Source organism: Hemitrygon akajei, chromosome 3, assembly GCF_048418815.1.
Source record: "Hemitrygon akajei chromosome 3, sHemAka1.3, whole genome shotgun sequence".
NCBI lineage: Eukaryota > Metazoa > Chordata > Chondrichthyes > Myliobatiformes > Dasyatidae > Hemitrygon > Hemitrygon akajei.
The window spans coordinates 171,240,615-171,258,953 of NC_133126.1; the positions used below are offsets into that span (position 1 = coordinate 171,240,615).

The following is an 18,339-nucleotide window of genomic DNA, read 5'->3' on the forward strand; positions in this document are numbered from 1 at the left end:
CAACAGGCGACTGAAAAACTGCAATTTGACCAAAGCTGACATAATCCATTAGCTCTCTACACAGCTTTCGAGCACTTGGATAACAGAAATAAACATCTGGCTGTTGTTTATGCTTGGCATTCAACGCCATCATCCCCTCACTACTACTAACAAGTTTCAAAACCTAGGCCTCTGTCTCCCGATGAGAAAGTCAAAGATTCATTTGCAGAGGAAGATATAAAGTCAGTGTGGATCAGAAATAATATCTCCTGCTCACTGACAATCAATACTCCAAGGATGTGGGCTTAGCCTACTGTTCTACTCTTTCTATACCAGGGGTTTCCAACCTTTTTTATGCCATGGACCCCTACCATTAACCAAAGGGTCTGTAGACCGTACTTTGAGAAACCCTGCTCTGCACCTATAATTGGTATAATTCAAATGCCATCCATAAATTTGTCAATGACATCACTGAATCTCAAATGGCAACAAGGAGGCATTCAGGAGTGAGGTAGATCAGCTGATTGAGTGGTTTTGCAACAACCTCACACTCAATATCAGTAAGACCATGAACCTATACAATATTTTTTAAACTTATATCAATGTTTATGACTTTCCTTTTACTGCCACCACAAAACAACAAATTTCAGTGATAATAAACCCGATTCTAATTTATTTTTAATATTCATTTTCAGGATGTGGGCACCAGTGGCAAGGTCAACTTTATGCCCATTGTTCATGGCCTTTGAGGTAAGGTTGGTGTAGTGTTTTCTTTAACTGCTGCAGTCTTTCTCCCACAGTGCTTTTGTTAGGCAGTCAGTTTCAGGGTTTAAACCTGGGTCACAGTCTGAAAATGTATTCAGCCATTGACAGATTCAATGAAGTGTCTTCATCTCAAGAATCACGTAACTTTGAAATTCCTACTCAATCAGTCTGTGGAGACTTAACTGCCAAGTATATTCAATGTATTTTTGCAAATTAAGGAATCAAGATAATATAGAACTAGTGTTCTAAAGTGACACTGAGATAAAAGATCAGTCGTGATTTTATTAAGTGATGTAGGTAGCAGGCACAAAAGGCCAAATGACGTACTCCTGCTCCTATATTGTATGTTCTTAATTGTACTGGAATAACTTGCCTAAAAATGTTGCTGATTCTGCAGCGCAAATCTTCAATGCTTTTCCCAAGATGTTGCCTAATTCCAAGGTTTCTTTTTAATTACCGTAGATTCCGGACTACAGAGCGCACCTGATTAAAAGCCGCTGGCTCTAATTTTAGAAAGAAAATCAATTTTTTACTTGTACAGGCCGCACCGGATTTTCGGCCGCAGGTGTCCCACGTTGTGATATGAGATATTTACACAGAAAGATATTACACGTGAGGATTTTTTAACTTTTAATTAAATCCATATGGTAACATAAACAAATACATATTGCAAATGCTTTTTTTCGAACCATGCCTGTAACGCGGCTACTTTTAAATATACGTTGCGTATACTTTTTTACTGAACAACATTCCAATATCTCCTAACGACTGGTAAAAAATATATATACTGCAGCCTACCAGGAAAAGTTATTGATCGCCTTTAACTTAAAAGCAGCGTTTTCGCTCTGCTGCTCGCCCCCCGCCGTCCCGTTTATCGCAAACGGCATTTTTCCCACAAGACGCGGCGAAACCGGGTGGGACGTCATAGCATCCCGCGATGTAGTACAGAAAACAAATATAGTTAAAACTCTTCTAACTTTAACTAGAAAATGAATTACTAAGCGAAAATATTATAAACTAAATAACTGCCATAAAGGCAGCACAATGCTTTTCTTCGAGTGTTTTCCATGTTGATGAGGGTGAGTACAAATGACTGATTTATAATAATTTAATTGTGAAAGTGCGCTTGATTTATCGTACAATTTCATTGGACCTCTGTGAACTACTCATCAATTTTATTGGTCTACTGTTACGAGGCAAAATGTTTTTGGCGGCATGAAAAAAATCATGTATTAGCCGCTCCGTATTAAAGGCCGCAGAGTTCAAAGCTGTTCAAAATGTGGGAAAAAAGTAGCGGCTTATAATCCGACATCTACGGTATATGTAGTGTTCTTATCTCTTTCAAAGTTCAAAGTAAATTTTATTATCAAAGTACATATATCCTCATAGAGGGATCAGAAGTGGAGAGAGTGAGCAGCTTCAAGTTCCTGGGTGTCAAGATCTCTGAGGATCTAACTTAGTCCCAACATATCGATGTAGTCCTAAAGAAGGCAAGACAGCGGCTATACTATATTAGGAGTTTGAAGAGATTTGGCATGTCAACAAGTACACTCAAAAACCTCTATAGCTGTACTGTGGAGAGCATTCTGACAGGCTGCATCACTGTCTGTTATGGAGGGGCTACTGCACAGGACCGAAAGAAGCTACAGAAGGTTGTAAATCTAGTCAGCTCCATCTTGGGCACTAGCCTACAAAGTACCCAGGACATCTTTAGGGAGTGGTGTCTCAGAAAGGCAGTGTCCATTACTAAGGACCTCCAGCACCCAGGGTATGCCCTTTTCTCACTGTTACCATTAGGTAGGAGGTATAGAAGCCTGAAGGCACACACTCAGCGATTCAGGAACAGCTTCTTCCCCTCTGCCATCTGATTCCTAAATGCACATTGAAGCTTTGGACAATACCTCACTTGTTTTTTAATATACAGTATTTTTGTTTTTTGCACGTTTAAAAAAAATCTATTCAATACACATAATTGATTTACTTGTTTATTATGTTTTATTTTATTTGTTAATATTATAATTTTTTCTCTCTCTGCTAGATTATGTATTGCATTGAACTGCTGCTGCTATGTTAACAAATTTCACATCACATGCTGGTGATAGTAAACCTGATTCTGATATATGTTACCATATACAACCCTGAGATTCATTTCTCTGTGGGCATACTCAGCAAATCTACAGAATAGTAACTACAATAGGATCAATGAAAGATCAGAATGCAGAAGACAACGAACTGTGCAAATAGAAATACTGTGTTTGGTGCTCCCAATGTGGCCTCTGGTATACTGGTGAGACCCAACGTAGATTGGGAGACCAGATCTACATTCCGTCTGCCAGAACAAGCAGGAACATCGACTGTACTTTTTTCCATAGATGCTGCCTGGCCTGCTGAGTTCCTTCAGCATTTTGTGTGTGTTACTTGGAGTTCCAGCATCTGCAGATATTCTTGCGTTTGTAAAATCCAGGATCCAATTGCACAAGGAGGAACTGAGGCCAAGGTCATGGAACTTACTGTTTAGTTTTGAGGGGGTGATGGTATTGAATGCTGAGCTGTAGTTGATAAAGAGCATCCTGATGTCCAGGTGTTCCAGGATGGAGTGAAGAGCCAATGAGATGACATCTGTTGTGGACCGTTTCTCTGGTAGGCAAATTGTCACTCATGCAGGAGTTGATACGTTTCATCATCGACTTCTCAAAACACTTCATTAAGTGCAACTGGGGATAGTCTTTGAGGCAGATCACCATGCTTTTCTTGGGCACTGGTATAATTGAAGCCTACTTGAAGCAAGTGGGTACCACACACAGCCAAAGCGAGAGGTTGAAGATCTCAGTGAACACACCAGCCAGCTGGTCAGCGCAGATCTTTATATGTGGCCAGGTGTTCCAGGATTGAGTGAAGAGCCGATGAGATGGCATCTGTTGTGGATTCTGTGGATTTCTCAATATCACATGGAAAGAATCAAATCGTCTGAAGAATTACTTGTGCAAATCCAAAGATTTTGCCATTTCTGTTTGAAGTAGGCTGGCAGTTACATTACTGCTACTGACGGTTTGAGCTCCATCATCAATAAGCATGGAGCCCCGTCTTCCTGTACGCTGTTTAACTGGCAAGAATTTGTGTTACTGGTTGTTGCGGGATAGCAGACTTTGTTATAATTCATTAGTTGGACAATTATTTTGATGTGTCTATGACATATTAGATTTGCTGTTCAGTATTTGAGAGGTAGTTTCAAAACTCTGTTACCTCATTTTAGGTAAACCTGGTGCTTCTCTTGCAATGTCCTGCCACAATGTTAATTAAATTCATCATCAGCTTGATGGCAAAGGTCGGATAAGAGAAATATTGGCCCAAGAAGTTACAGATGGTGGTGAAGCACAAGGGTGGTAAAAAGTTCCTAATTCATGCCCAATTTTCAGCTCATAGGTATGTTCTGAATCTACCCATTTAGAAAAACAATAGTACCACACAATAGAACATAGTACATTACAGCACAGTATGGGCCCTTTGGCCGACAGTGATGTGCCAACCATTCAATCTATTCTCTAAGATCAATCTAAACCTTTCCTCCTATATAGTCCTCATTCTTCTATCATCTGCAGTATGTGCCTATCTAAGAGTTTCTTAAATATCCCTAATGTATCTGCCTCTAATTTCAACCCTGGCCGGGCTTTCCATGCACCCATCACCCTTTGTGTGATAAATTTACCTCAGACATCCAAATACTTTCCCCCAATCACCATTAAACTATACACCAGCACCACCCCCCCAACCCCAGTATTAGCAATACCCTAGTTCAGACACCAGCCCTCAAATGTTTGTGAGGAGAACTTTGCAACCAGGACTGGTCTGGTACAGAATTTGGTCTGTCTAAGTTTGGTGCCAGAATCTTGGCTGTTCATTTGATTTCACTCTCAGTCACGCTTAGTATGCTTGCTATTAACAAACAGCTTCATATACTAACATTTATGAACAATGAAATAAATCCTGGTACATTTTCCAAGATCACTCACTCTCTGGTGAGGGATTTCACACAAAAAAAGATTACTTTGGTTCACTGTAATTATGGACAAGGTTTGTTGAAGCATCTTGTTTGTACGGTATACCAGATACAATGTCTCTAACCACCATACTTTGGGGAAGTTTTACATGTCATGAATCAAAGAAAAACATTACATTCACATTTAAAAACAATGTTAAAGGTTATGGCAGTATTTAGATTCTCAAGATTATTGCTGTCACTAATAATGACTAGGTAAAAATTGCTTCAGCATTAGTTTTGCTAATAATTTCATAAAACTACAGTTAACATAAGTTAGATAGGCAATCTTCACTTTAGAAACAAACAGGGAATAGCAATTGAAGAAAACGCTTCAAGTGCAAGAAAAAGACAGAGCATGTTAAAGGCAAATAATCGTGATGATGTTTCCCAACATAATATCAATAAAAATGTGCCTCTTTGCACAATAATTTACAAGATTAACAATACTTCCTTAGGCTGAACATTAAGGATATATTTTTATTTGAGGTCATTCTTGGGTTCAGGTGGCACCGCCTCCAGATATTTTATTTTGTTTTTGAATAATGACCAATAGACTAGTAACTTGATGGAGGAAAATGATGCAGAGCTGATATTAATATTTCTCTTCACAGGAAGATGATTTATGCTTGCTTACTGCTTTGAAATAACCTGCTGATCAACAATGCCCTGCCATCTTACAATGCTTTGGCAAGAAAGGGCTTTTAAATTAATAGATATAAACACAAGTCAACATGTCTCAGTTTATTACTCCACTACAGAAAAAGCTTAAACCAAAAACTTCAGTCAGATCAAAAGGAAAATACCATTAAATCTTGTTAATCTAGCGTGTATAAGACTTGGTGGTGCCAGACTGGCAGACTTTCTAGATTATTCTTAGTTAATGCTAAAACTCACTTTTAAATTATATTTTAAAATTACATTAATATAGTAGCACAGAAAATTTTTCAGTGAACTCAATAAATTTCAGTGAAGCACAGAAACCAAAGGCCCTGGTGTGTTAGAGGGAGTCAGCACTAAATGTGCTGGATTAAAGTTCAAAGTAAATTTATAATCTAAGTACATACATGTCACCATATACAAACCTGAGATTCATTTTACCTGCAGGCATACTCAATAAATCCAATAACTATAATGGAATCACTGAATGACTGCACCGACAGGGCAGATAACCGGTGCGGAAAAGACAACAGAAAGTGAGTCCATAGGCTGTGGGAACAGTTCAGTGATGGATGCCGAACCATTGGGATTTCTGAACAAAATTGATTGGATATTATCAAGTTATAATGCACTGTAGAGATTGGATATGAGTAGGCATATTTCTAACTGCTCCTAGCTCTGAATACCAAGAAATGCTAACTTCTTTATCTCTTCATATATGCTGTCTGACATGCATTTTGATTTTGTGTATTTCCTGCTTTATAGACTTGCTTCCAGTAAATTGTTGCATGAATACAAGGCACAATGAAAATTTATTATTTGTGAAATGCACCAGGCACTAAATAAATACAACTTTGGCCATTCTTGCTTTTTGTATCTGTCTGTATTGCCACCTTTCCTAAAGGGAGGTTGGACAAAGTTAATCTATCCAAAGGACCAACTTCTGTTGGTGAATGGTATAACTTATTCCATTAATCAACCACAAAGGTAACTGTTCACTCTCCATAATACAACTTTCTTTCCAGACAGTGGTATAATAACTAAAGGTGCCTTTAATGACACAGTTCTGCCATGAATATTTGCAATTATCAGTGACTGGTGATATTCTGCATTATGTAAATAATATTCTATATATGCACCATTCAGGTTTGGGGCCTGATCCACTGGCCAAAACACATTGCACACACAGAACTACATTTGTGATGGGCAGTGCACCAAATAGTGGAAACTCCCGCGGGGATCAGCTAACATCAGGAACAGCACACTATTCAGAAACTCTACACTTCAACCTGTTTCCAGAATCACTTTGCAACATGCCAGAGTTGCACAAGTGGAAAATTACTCATGGGTGGGTGGATAGAAGGTAGTGCCAAGTTTAAATGAACAACCTCAGTCAAAAAATCCAATTCTGGTTGTATCCAGAAGTGCACTGAGAGATCTACACTGTTAATTGGAGCTATCATATTTAATTAAAACAGAAAAAAATCTCTTCTTCTCTCAGATTCTCATCCACATGCCACTCAAATACAAAAAGCCATAAACTTTCAATCAATGTTTTCATCTCAGTTTAATGATGAGCAAAGCTCCTTCCCTCATCATCCGAACTTTTCACACTACTTTTTCGAAAATGCTGAATTATACTGCAGTATACATTCAGAAGTATGACAAACTCTGTTCCAGCACTACACACACAAACACAACACACACACACAGCCTTTTCTTATGCATGCCTGGATATTAGACACCTGCCCTGAAGAAGGGTCTTTGCCTATCAGAACAACAGGTCCGCAGCAGATGCCATCTCATTGGCCTTTCACTCAACCCTTGAATATCTGGACAGTGTCAGGGTGCTCTACAGCAACTACAGCTCAGTATTCAATACCATCAACCCCTCAGAACCAATCAATAAGCTCCCAGACCTCAATATCTTCTTGTACAATTGGATCCTCAATTTCCTCACTTGGAGACACCAGTCAGTTTGGATTGGCAACAATATCTCTTCCACAATCTCCATCAACACAGGTGCACCGCAGGTCTATGTGCTTAGCTCCTCTGCTCTACTCACCTTACACTTATAACTGTGTGGCTAAGCACAGCTCCAATGTCATATTCAAGTTTGCTGACGACACCTCCGCCATAGGCTGAATCAGAGGTGGTGACAAATCAGCATGTTGGAGGGAGACTAAAAACCTGTCTGAGTGGTGCCACAACAAGAGCCTCTTACACAATGTCAGCAAGACCAAGGAGATGATTATTGACTTCACAGGAGGAGGAAACTAAAGGTCCATGAGCCAATCCTCATCAGAGGATCAGAGGTGGGGAGGATCAGAAGTGGTACAGGAGCCTCAGGACTCACATCACACCACCAGGTTCAGGAATAGTTATTACTCCTCAAGCATCAGGCTCTTGAACCAAAAGGTGTAACTTCACTCGTCCTGATATTGAAATTTTCCCACAACCTATGAACTCACTTTCAAGGACCCTTCATCTCATGTTCCTGATATTTATTGCATATTTATTTACATTATTATTTCTATTTCTTTTTTTTGTATCTGTACAGTTTTTTTTGTCTTTTGCACATTCATTGAACGCCCAAGTTGGTACGGTCTTTAGATGACTCTATTATGGTTATTATTCTATTATGGATTTATTGAGTATGCCCACAAGGAAATGAATCTCAGGGCTGCATATGATGACGTATATGTACTCTGATAATAAATTTATTTTAAATTTTGAACATAATGGATGCAACTTGCAAACACAAACCTGCCCTCGATGACTGTGATAACATCATTCATCTGAATCTGCAGTTTGTCTAGTTCACTGAAGTCCTGCAGCGCTCGCATGTCCGTAGGCTGCGCCTGTTTAATTAATGCATTGTGTTAGAATTGAAGACACCAAACTCGACCATAAAAAAGTTATTAATTTCAATGACATTTCTGACAATGAAACTGAAGCAGCAGGACAGCTACCAGAAGAAAAAAACACTTCAGTCCATATAAAGAGGGGCACCCAAAAGTCACTGTGGGAACATGAGAACCGTGCTCATCTGTCCACAAGAAGGGTGGAACACAGAGTCCTCATACTTCCACCTGCAACAATACGCATGAAGCAAATGGATGAAGCCTTTCTAGGTTAAAAATCAGTCAACTGAAAATCAAGAACAATATTTCATTCTAAGTTTAAAGCAACATGTAGAAAATAGTATTTAATTTGAAATCTTTGCAGTGGATTCTGAATGAACACTCTGCTCATATAATCTGACAGCTTGCATTTTCTCAAGCTATTTCACATTCGGATAAAGTCAAGCTACCTTCTTTAACAAACACAATGAGAACAAATAAATACATTTTAATTTTTAATGCAGTTTTCTACTGACACAAGCAATTTCTATTGGTTCCCATCTCTCCATTCTTTGCAGACTGTGCTTGACCATGCTTCAGCTTCCAACTTGTTGAAACAGATATGATATCAATTAGAATAGATCCCCATGTATCAGTACAACATACCTCAATCAGAAAATCTCGGAGTGCCACGAATGTTGGTCTGTCCTCAGGTTTGTGCGCCCAGCACTGAAGCATCACATTATAAATATCCTGTGGACAGTCTTCGGGCCTTTGCAACCGCTCACCCTCTTTATCAATTTTATGCAAAATCTGGAATATGAACAGTATCTTTAGTTGCAATCTACAAACACCACGGGCCAAAAGAATAAATAAAGCACCATAATCATACATACAATGTACAAACAGAGCTAAGTGCACATGCATATACTCATAAATAGTAACAGTCTTGTTCATAAATTAAATGCAGACTTTGTAATATCAATACAATGATGTCATACATACATCCATGGGGAAATCCAAAATGAATAATTTGAAATGCCCAAGAAATAAAAAAAACAAAGCCCTACAAACACATTTGAGATACAGATAAGAACATAGTGGAAAATTTACATATATATCTTCTGGAGATACACACATGATGCTCATGTTTAATAGATGTTCTGATACAGACAAAAAGAGTGACATACACTCACTCTAAGGCACATGCAGAGAACAAACTTGATATACAGCTGCAGGATGCAACACATGCGAATAACTTAAATCCACTACAGGGATAGACACAACAAAATACACAATCCAGAATATTCTGAAAAACACATAAAAACAGAAATGGTGCCCAATACCTGACTCCCATTGAGGCCTACCCAAGGCTCTTGACCATACGTGTACATCTCCCACAGAGTGACACCAAACATCCAGGTATCACTGGCATGTGAGAATGTTCGAGTTTTCAGACTTTCAGGAGCACACCTACAAAACAAGTAGATCAAAGATATTTGATAACCATATTTAAAAGAAAGAGTTGTAAATGCATAAAGAAAGAACAAGAAGTGTTCAAGGTAGCAAATATGGATAGAAACATGGTTAACTTTTAAGGTCAAAGACTATATATCAAGTTTAGGAAATGTTGGACATTAAACAAGTTTTGAGTTGCAGAAAAGGATGAGAGATAGATAAAGAGAGCAACTCTAATATGATGGAGACCAGATCACTCACACTTCAATTTTTCTGGCTCTCTGCACTGCTCTGTTGGAATCCACTGTTTTATTACCTTTTATAAGATATTAGCTGAATTAACACAAGACTAAAGTCATTGTTTAATCATCTGTAATTTTTTTTAAACAAACTCGTATTTTTCAGAGTATGTGGTGGCTTGTGCCCACTTTCTAGCAGAAAGTGGTATAAGATATAACGGCTTAACAGCTTTCTCATTTTTCATTGGCTAAGTGGTAGCATATTACCCATGTGATGTAATTGTGCAGCTATTGACTGGTTTATTCATATCTACAGAATATAAAGGTGATGGACTTTTCAGAAAGTCCATCTTTTTCTTCGTCTTTTTGCCTTCTCCATTGAATCTCCGGTTTGCTCCTCAGCTCTTCACTTTGTTTAAACGTTAAAGTAAATGGTCATTAATAATTAAAACTCCTCACCGTTTTTCACCCCTGGAAGAAACATCAGGATCAGAAAAATAACAGAGATCCAACAGTTCCAACATCATTTCCGAAATAAACTGTGCTAAACTATCATCACAAACAATGAACAGCTGAGCAAAGATGAAGCAAATACGAGGGATGCTGGTGCATTGCAAAATCAACAGAGATGGAGTTGGAGTGAGCGACTCGAAGAGAAGTAGTCAAGGCAGAGGAGCATCAAATCCTATCCAACTAATCCCGGTGAGAAGCTGGATTACTCTAAGCCCTGAGCCAATATGGAGATGTTGAAAATGACTTCAGGCTGGGCAACGAAGTCTAGGCTCAGAGTGAAACACTGAGCAGCGTGGTCTAGGCCCGTTGTAATTCACTGCGATGGGGACAGGGCAGGGTCCTAATGCGAAGCACAATCCGCTGTTAGGACATTTTAAACACTGGTCCAGATAGACTGGAAAAGTAGGGTGTTGGAACCGGAAACAAGATCAGGCTGATATTGCTCGCTCTCCCATGATGTTCACTCTTCTCTCTGTGACACTAAGACTGTGAGACTGCCCTGGCTGCTATGTTCTGTGTCTGCGAGCTTCTCGGCGATTAATATGATGAACTCAGACTGAGGTTTGGGCTTACTCCAGGCTGCTTTGGCAATTCAGATCGAAGGACTTAATTTGGTTCAGAATGCTGTTGTTCACTTCTATTGTTTTGCATGATTTGTGTTTTCCTCCCTCTCCTCCCCCCCCCCACCCCACCCCCGCATTGGATGCCGGCTTTTATTTTGTTTAAATTGGGTTTTTTCAGGTTTCTTGCTTTCAAGTCAAGTCAAGTCAAGTCACTTTTATTGTCATTTCGACCATAACTGCTGGTACAGTACACAGTAAAAACAAGACATTTTTCAGGACCATGGTGTTACATGACACAGTACAAAAAACTAGACTGAACTACGTAAAAAAAAACAACACAGAGAAAGCTACACTAGACTACAGACCTTCACAGGACTACGTAAAGTGCACAAAAACAGTGCAGGCATTACAATAAATAATAAACAGGACAATAGGGCAAGGTGTCGGTCCAGGCTTCAGGTATTGAGGAGTCTGATAGCTTGGGGGAAGAAACTGTTACATAGTCTGGCCGTGAGAGCCCAAATGCTTCGGAACCTTTCCCCAGACAGCAGAAGAGATTGTATGAGGGGTGCATGGGATCTTTCATAATGCTGTTTCCTTTGCGGATGCAGCGTGTAGTGTAAATATCCGTAATGGCAGGAAGAGAGACCCCGATGATCTTCTCAGCTGACCTCACTATCTGCTGCAGAGGCTTGCGATCCAAGATGGTGCAATTTCCAAACCAGGCAGTGATGCAGCTGCTCAGGATGCTCTCAATACAATCCCTGTAGAATGCAATGAGGATGGGGGGTGGGAGATGGGAGCTTTGTGGCTGTCCGTAAGCAGACAAATCTTAAGGCTGTATAATTCATACATTCTTTTGATAATGAATGTACTTTGAATATTAGTCTTAAGGGACTGAACCTCATTTTCTCAATAGGCACATTATTGCTGTTGGAACACAACACCAAATTTGAGGTTATCAGCTTTTCCACCAGAAATGGCTGGTTCTGCTGAAGGTCAGCAACCTACAACATCACCTCCATTCTTTTCTCCGTATGTGCCTGCTGTGCCTTGAGAATTTTCTGCTTCATCTCAGTCAAAATGGTGACAGCAAACAATGCAACCAATGGGGACAGCAAATAATGCAACCAATGGCGACGCGCTGCTGACAGTTCATTAAACTACTCCTTTACTACTACTTCTTTCAAATATAATATAACCCTAATGGCTTTCATCATCTTATACACCTCTATCAGATCACCTCTCACCCTCTGTTGCTCCAAGGAGAAAAGGTTAAGTTCATTCAACCTATTCTCATAAGGCACGCTTTTCAATCCAGGCAACATCCTTGTAAATTTCCTCTGCACTCTCTCTATAGCATCCACATCCTTCCCATAATGAGATGGCCAGAACTGAACAGAGCACTCCAAGTAGGGTCTAACTAAGGTCTCATATAGCTGTAACATTACCTCACGGCTCTTGAACTCAGTCCCATGGTTGATGAATGCCAACACACCGAACACCTTCTTAACAAAACTGTCAACCTGTGCAGCAGTTTTGAGTATCCTATGGACACGAACCCCAAGATCTCTCAGATACTCCACACTGCCAAGAGTCTTACCATTAATATTATAATCTGTCTTCAAATTTGACCTACCAAAATGAACTATTTCACACTTATCTGGGTTGAACTCCATCTGCCACTTCTCAGCCTAGTTCTGCATCCTGTTGAGGTCTGACACATGACCAGGTTCATTTCCCAATATCAAAACAAGTACAGCCTCTCTTCTAGTTAGCTTATCTACATATTGCATCAGGGAATCTTCCTGAACACACCTAACAAACTCCGCCCCATCTAAATCCGTTGCTTTAAGGAGATGCCAATCAAAATTAGGAAAAGTTAAAATCATCCATCACAACAACCCTATTATTATTGCACCGTTCCAGTATTTGCCTCCCTCTCTGCTCCTTGAGGTCACTGTTACTATTTGGGGGAATCTATAAATAACACCCAGCAGAGTTATTGCCCCCTTCCTGCTTCTGACTCCCACCCACAATGGCTCAGTAGACAATCCCTCTATGATTTTCTCCTTTTCTGCAGCTATGATACTATTCCTGATTAACCCACACCTCTTTTGCCTCCCTCCCCGTCCTTTTTGAAACATCTGGAACACTCAGCAGCCATTCCCGCCTCTGAATCATCCAAGTTTCTGTAAGGGTCACACCATCATAGTTCCACGTATTGATCCATGCTCTAAATTCACCCGCTTTGCTTATGATACTCATTGCATTAAAATAGACACATCTCAAACCATCTGGCTGAGTGCTTCTTTGCTCCATTATCTGCCTATCCTTCCTCATGAACTCCCTATAAGCTGTCACTACTTGTGTGCCAACTGCCCCATCCTCTGCCTCTTCACTTCAGTTCTCAGCCCCCTGTAAATCTAGTTTAAACTCTCCCCAATAGCATTAGCAAACCTCCCTCCCAGGATATTGGTTTTCCTCCAATTTAGGTGCATCTGGTTCCACTTACACAGGTTACCACTTCCCCAGAAAAGGTTCCAATGACCCAAGAGCTCAAAACTCTGTCTCCTGCACCATCTCCTCAGCCACTCATTCATCTGCACTATCTTCTTATTCTGACCTTCCCCAGCTTGTGGCACTGGGATTAATCCAGAGATTACCACCTTGGAGATCCTGCTCTTCAGCCTCCTTCTAACTCCCTAGATTTACTATGCAGGACCTCTACCCCTCTCTTGCCTAGGTCATTGGTACCAACATGTACCACAACCTCCGGATGCTCACCCTACCCTTCAAGAATATTCTGCAACCGCACAGAGACATCCAGGACCCTAGCACATGGGAGGCAACACACTATCCTGGCATCCCTTTTGCTGTTGCAGTATCCCCCCCTAACTATTGAGTCTCCTATGACTACTGCTCCACTTGACTTCATCCTACCCTTCTGAGGCTCGGAGTCAACCACAGTGCTATTGGTCAGGCTGCTGCTTCCTTGCCCAGAAAGGTCACCCCCTCAGCAGTATCCAAAGGGGCATACCTGTTGCTGAGGAGAATGGCCACACGGGAACCCTGCACTGACTTCCTTCTCCCTTTACCTCTCTCGGTGTTCATCCATCTATTCCCCGAATTCTGCACCCTGGGTGTAACCACCTGCTCAAAAGTCAATTGCTCTGCCTCCCAGATGATCTTAAGTTCACCCAACTCCAACTGCAGCTCCTGAATGCGCTCTCTCATGAGCTGAAGCTGGCTGCACTTCCGCAGATGTAGTCATCAGGGAGACTATCAGGTTCCATGAATTTGCACATCCTACCGGAGGAGCATTCTACTGCCATAGCCTCTTCTCGTCGAAGCCTCGAGTCAAAGCTTGATGCTCCTACTCTCATCACTGGACTACTCCAACAATGGCTGCCCTGATAATGGCCACCCTGCTTGCCCTTCAGTACTTTTCTTTAATTCGCAGTGCTTTGCTCCCAATGCTGATTGGACCTCTGGAATGTCCGAATGCCTGTGAAGCTCTCCTTTTATACTAGCTTCGCCAACCTTTTTGAAGTGCTTTGCTCCCAATGCTGATTGGACCTCTGGATGTTTGATATTCTATGTGTTGTTCACTTGCTTTTTGCCATTTGCACTATTTGTTCTTTTTTTTGGTGCGTTTGGTGTTTGATGTTTTCTTGAATGGATTCCAGGGTGATTTCTTTGTTTCGTGGCTGACTGTGGGAGGACGAATCTCAGGGATATATTCTGTAATACATACTATGATAATAAATATACTTTTAGTCTTTGAATCTTACTTGCAGATTTTCAACTTTTACAGCCTTTGCTATCTCTTACCCCTCCTGCCTTCTCCTGTTCTTAGTCGTCTCCTATTTAGGTCTCCCATCAGATCAGCTTTAAGTATTGCACATTCATGATGCTCTCTTATTCAGCATCAATGTCACTGATATCACTTTGTCTCTCATGTTCTCCCATGATACCCCTTCATTCAATCTAAACACTCCACCATGCAACTGGGGGTTAGACTTCGTAACGAACAGACCTCAGATGGTCAGGATGCAAACTGCTCCTTCCTCTCCATCATCCTCAACAAGGTGCCTCTGCCTACCAGGGCTGTGTGTTGAGCCCATTGCTGTGCACTCTGCTCACCCGACTGCACAGCCAAACTCCCAAGCAATCATATCATTAATTTAACCAATGACACAATGGCAGTGGGGCTCATCACTAACAATGATGAGACGGCCTACAGAGAGGAGGTGGAAGAACCTGAGGGCTGGTGCCAGGAAAATACCCTCTTCCTTACTGTTCTATAGATTTGCTAAGAATCACTAAGATTCTTAATTGCTAAGATTTGCTAAGAGAAAGAAAAGAATCACAGGGTTGTATGTGGTGACATGTATGTACTCTGATAATAAATTTTACTCTGAACGAGACAAAAGAGATGGTTATAGACATCAGGAGAACTTGCTTCACTTACGACCCTCTTTACATTGGCAGTGCAGCAGTGGAAACTGCAAGCAGTTTCAAACTCCTGGGAGTGTAGATCACACAAAACCACTCATAGTCCCAGAACGCATCCTACAGTCAAGAATGCTCACCAATGCTTCTTCTTTCTGAAGAGGTTGAAGAGAGCTGGACGTGGCACATCCACACTGGGGTCATTCTACAGATGCGCAAAGAACATCCTGACAACCTATATCACTGCTGATACTGAAACTACACTGTGGCAGACAGGAGGCTCTACAATGGGTAGTCAAAATTGCCCAGTGCATCACAGGCAGCAGCTTAGCTGTCAAGGGCATATATACAGAAAGGTGCCAGAAAGGGGCTAGTAACATCATGAAGATCACATCCACCCTGCCCAGGAATACTCTGCCCCACTCCCATCAGAGAAGAGACTAAGTAGCATCCACACCAAGAGCACCAGACTCAAAAACAGTTACTTTTCCCAAGCAGCAAGGGTGATCATTAGCTCCATCCACTAACCCACCTTTCCACACCCTCAACCACCAGTACTTTATCATTTTCTCTCTCTATAGCTTCACTTTCTTCAGCATTTTAAAGTTTCATTTCTAACTTTTTCTGCCAGTAAAAACTTGTCTTGAAACATTAATGCTTTCCTCTCCTTGGAAGTTGCTATATACAGTACAGCATTTTCCAACTTTGATTTCAGAGGTCCATAAGACCATAAAATTTTGGACCAGAATTAGGGCATTTGGTCCAATGAGTCTGATCCGCCTTTTAATCATGGCTGAACCAATTTTCCTTTCAGCCCTTTTCCTGCCTTCTCCTCATATCCCTTCATGCCCTGACCAATCAAGTATCTATCAACCCCTCCATTCTAAGGCTGTGTCCTCTGGTTTTAGATTCTTCCACCATAGGAACATCCTCTCCACATCCACTCTATCAAGACCTTTCACCATTCGATAGGTTTCAATTAGGTCACCTCTCATTGTCTGAATTCTAGTGAATACTGTTACGAACCCTGTAACTGGGTCACTTACCAGCAAAGATGGAGATGTCTGTTGAAGTCTGATGATACTATTTTTAACAGTATTTATTAGCAAAAATACACAAAAATAATATCAATGCAAATATACAGATAATATACGTCGTCAATACTAAATCTAAAAGTGCGGGTATAATAATAACCAATAAGAAATAAGCTCTATCGTTGTCTAGGGGATAATGTATTGTCCGATGGAAATATAAAGTTCACTCAATTCATGCAGGCTGCAGCCTTTGGGGACCACTGTGTTTGCAATGGTTGGAGAGAGAGAGATTTGGGAGAAAAACTTGCCGATTTTCCTTTTATGATTTCGATCCGTCGGAGTCTCGTTGGTGTGGCCGTTCACTTGTGGCCTATCCTTTAGCTAAGCCGTTCTTCCGTGATGAGCCCGCCACCCTGGCAAGGGAGGACGCACACGAGCCCCCCACCGGCTGTCGCTAGTAAACGCTGTCACGGGATTTTTAGCGTTTCTCCTGGTGCGTCTCAAGGGGTTGTTCCCCAGACCCTCTTTTATCCTTACTCACGGGGTCTCAGATGTCATTCAGGTTGGGATGATGCAATCCCTCAACCAGCCCACTCTGGTTGTCCCCTGAGGGGTTTCAATGAATAGTACAGTAGTCAATACACAATTCCGTCTCCAAGAGGCAATGGCCGTTATCAGCAGTTCCGTTTCGCTGAGGTCAGGACACATTCCAAACCTTGTGTATTCTGGACGTCCCTCTCTCATTTCCTGGGTCCCAGACCCGAATTAATAGCGATCTTGCGATTCTCACAAAGGAGGGGGCGACTTTGTACCCTTCGGCCCCTCAGAGTTGCATCACCTTCATAACAATACAGGCCCAGAGCCATCAAACACTCTACATATGACAAGTAGTTCAATCCTGGAATCATTTTTGTGAACCTCCTTTGAACCCTTTCCAATTTCAGCTCATACTTTCTAAGATAAGGGGCCCAAAACTGCTCACAATACTCTAAGTGAGGCCTCACCAGTGCTTTACATCCTTGCTTTTATATTCTATTACTCTTGAAATGATTGCTAACATCACATTTGTCTTCCTCACCACAGACTGAAACTGTAAATTAACCTTTAGGGAATTCTGCACAAGGACTCCCAAGCCCTATGCACCTCAGTTTTTTGGCAATTTCTCTCCATTTAGAAAATAGCCAATGCTTTAATTTCTTCTACCAAAGTACATAACCAGACAGTTCATGACACTGTATTCCATCTACCACTTCTTTGCCCATTCTCCTGATCAGTCTGTCCTTCTGTAGTCTCTCTACTTCCTCAAAACTACCTGCCCCTCCAACTATCTTCATATCATCTGCAACCTTTGTAACAAAGCCACTAACATTCAAATCATTTACATATAATGTAAAAAGAATCGGTCCCAATATAGACCCCTGTGGAATACCAATAGTCACTGGTAGCCAACCCAAAATGGCTCCCTTTATTCCCACTCTTTGCCTCCTACCAATCAGACATCGCTTTACCCATGCTAGAATCTTTCCTGTAATAATACCATGGGCTCATAGCTAGTTAACCAGCCTCATGTATTGGCCTTCTGAAAATCCAAGTACACAACATTAACCGATTCTCCTTTGTCTATCCTGCTTGTTATTTCTTCAAAGAATTCCAACAGATCTGTAAGGCAAGTTTTTCCCTTAAGGAAACCATACTGACTACATCTTATTTTATCATGAACCTCCAAGTATCCTGAGACCTCACCCTTAATAATTGACTCCAACATCTTCCCAACCACTGAGGTCAGACTAACTG

General features: G+C 41.0%; 1 protein-coding gene across 9 annotated transcripts in view; it reads right to left on the reverse strand.

Moving 5' to 3' along the window:
* The window catches only part of tnk2b (tyrosine kinase, non-receptor, 2b), a 237,453-nt gene that overhangs the window by 47,712 nt on the left and 171,402 nt on the right, over window positions 1-18,339 (reverse strand). For all 9 annotated transcript variants that reach the window (XM_073041320.1, XM_073041319.1, XM_073041322.1 and 6 more), the window contains exons 7-9: window positions 9,630-9,756; window positions 8,950-9,096; window positions 8,207-8,301 (exon numbers count right to left, since the gene is read on the reverse strand). In XM_073041320.1, coding sequence (XP_072897421.1) covers window positions 8,207-8,301; window positions 8,950-9,096; window positions 9,630-9,756 — 369 coding nt within the window. The remainder of the gene's footprint in view (window positions 1-8,206; window positions 8,302-8,949; window positions 9,097-9,629; window positions 9,757-18,339) is intronic.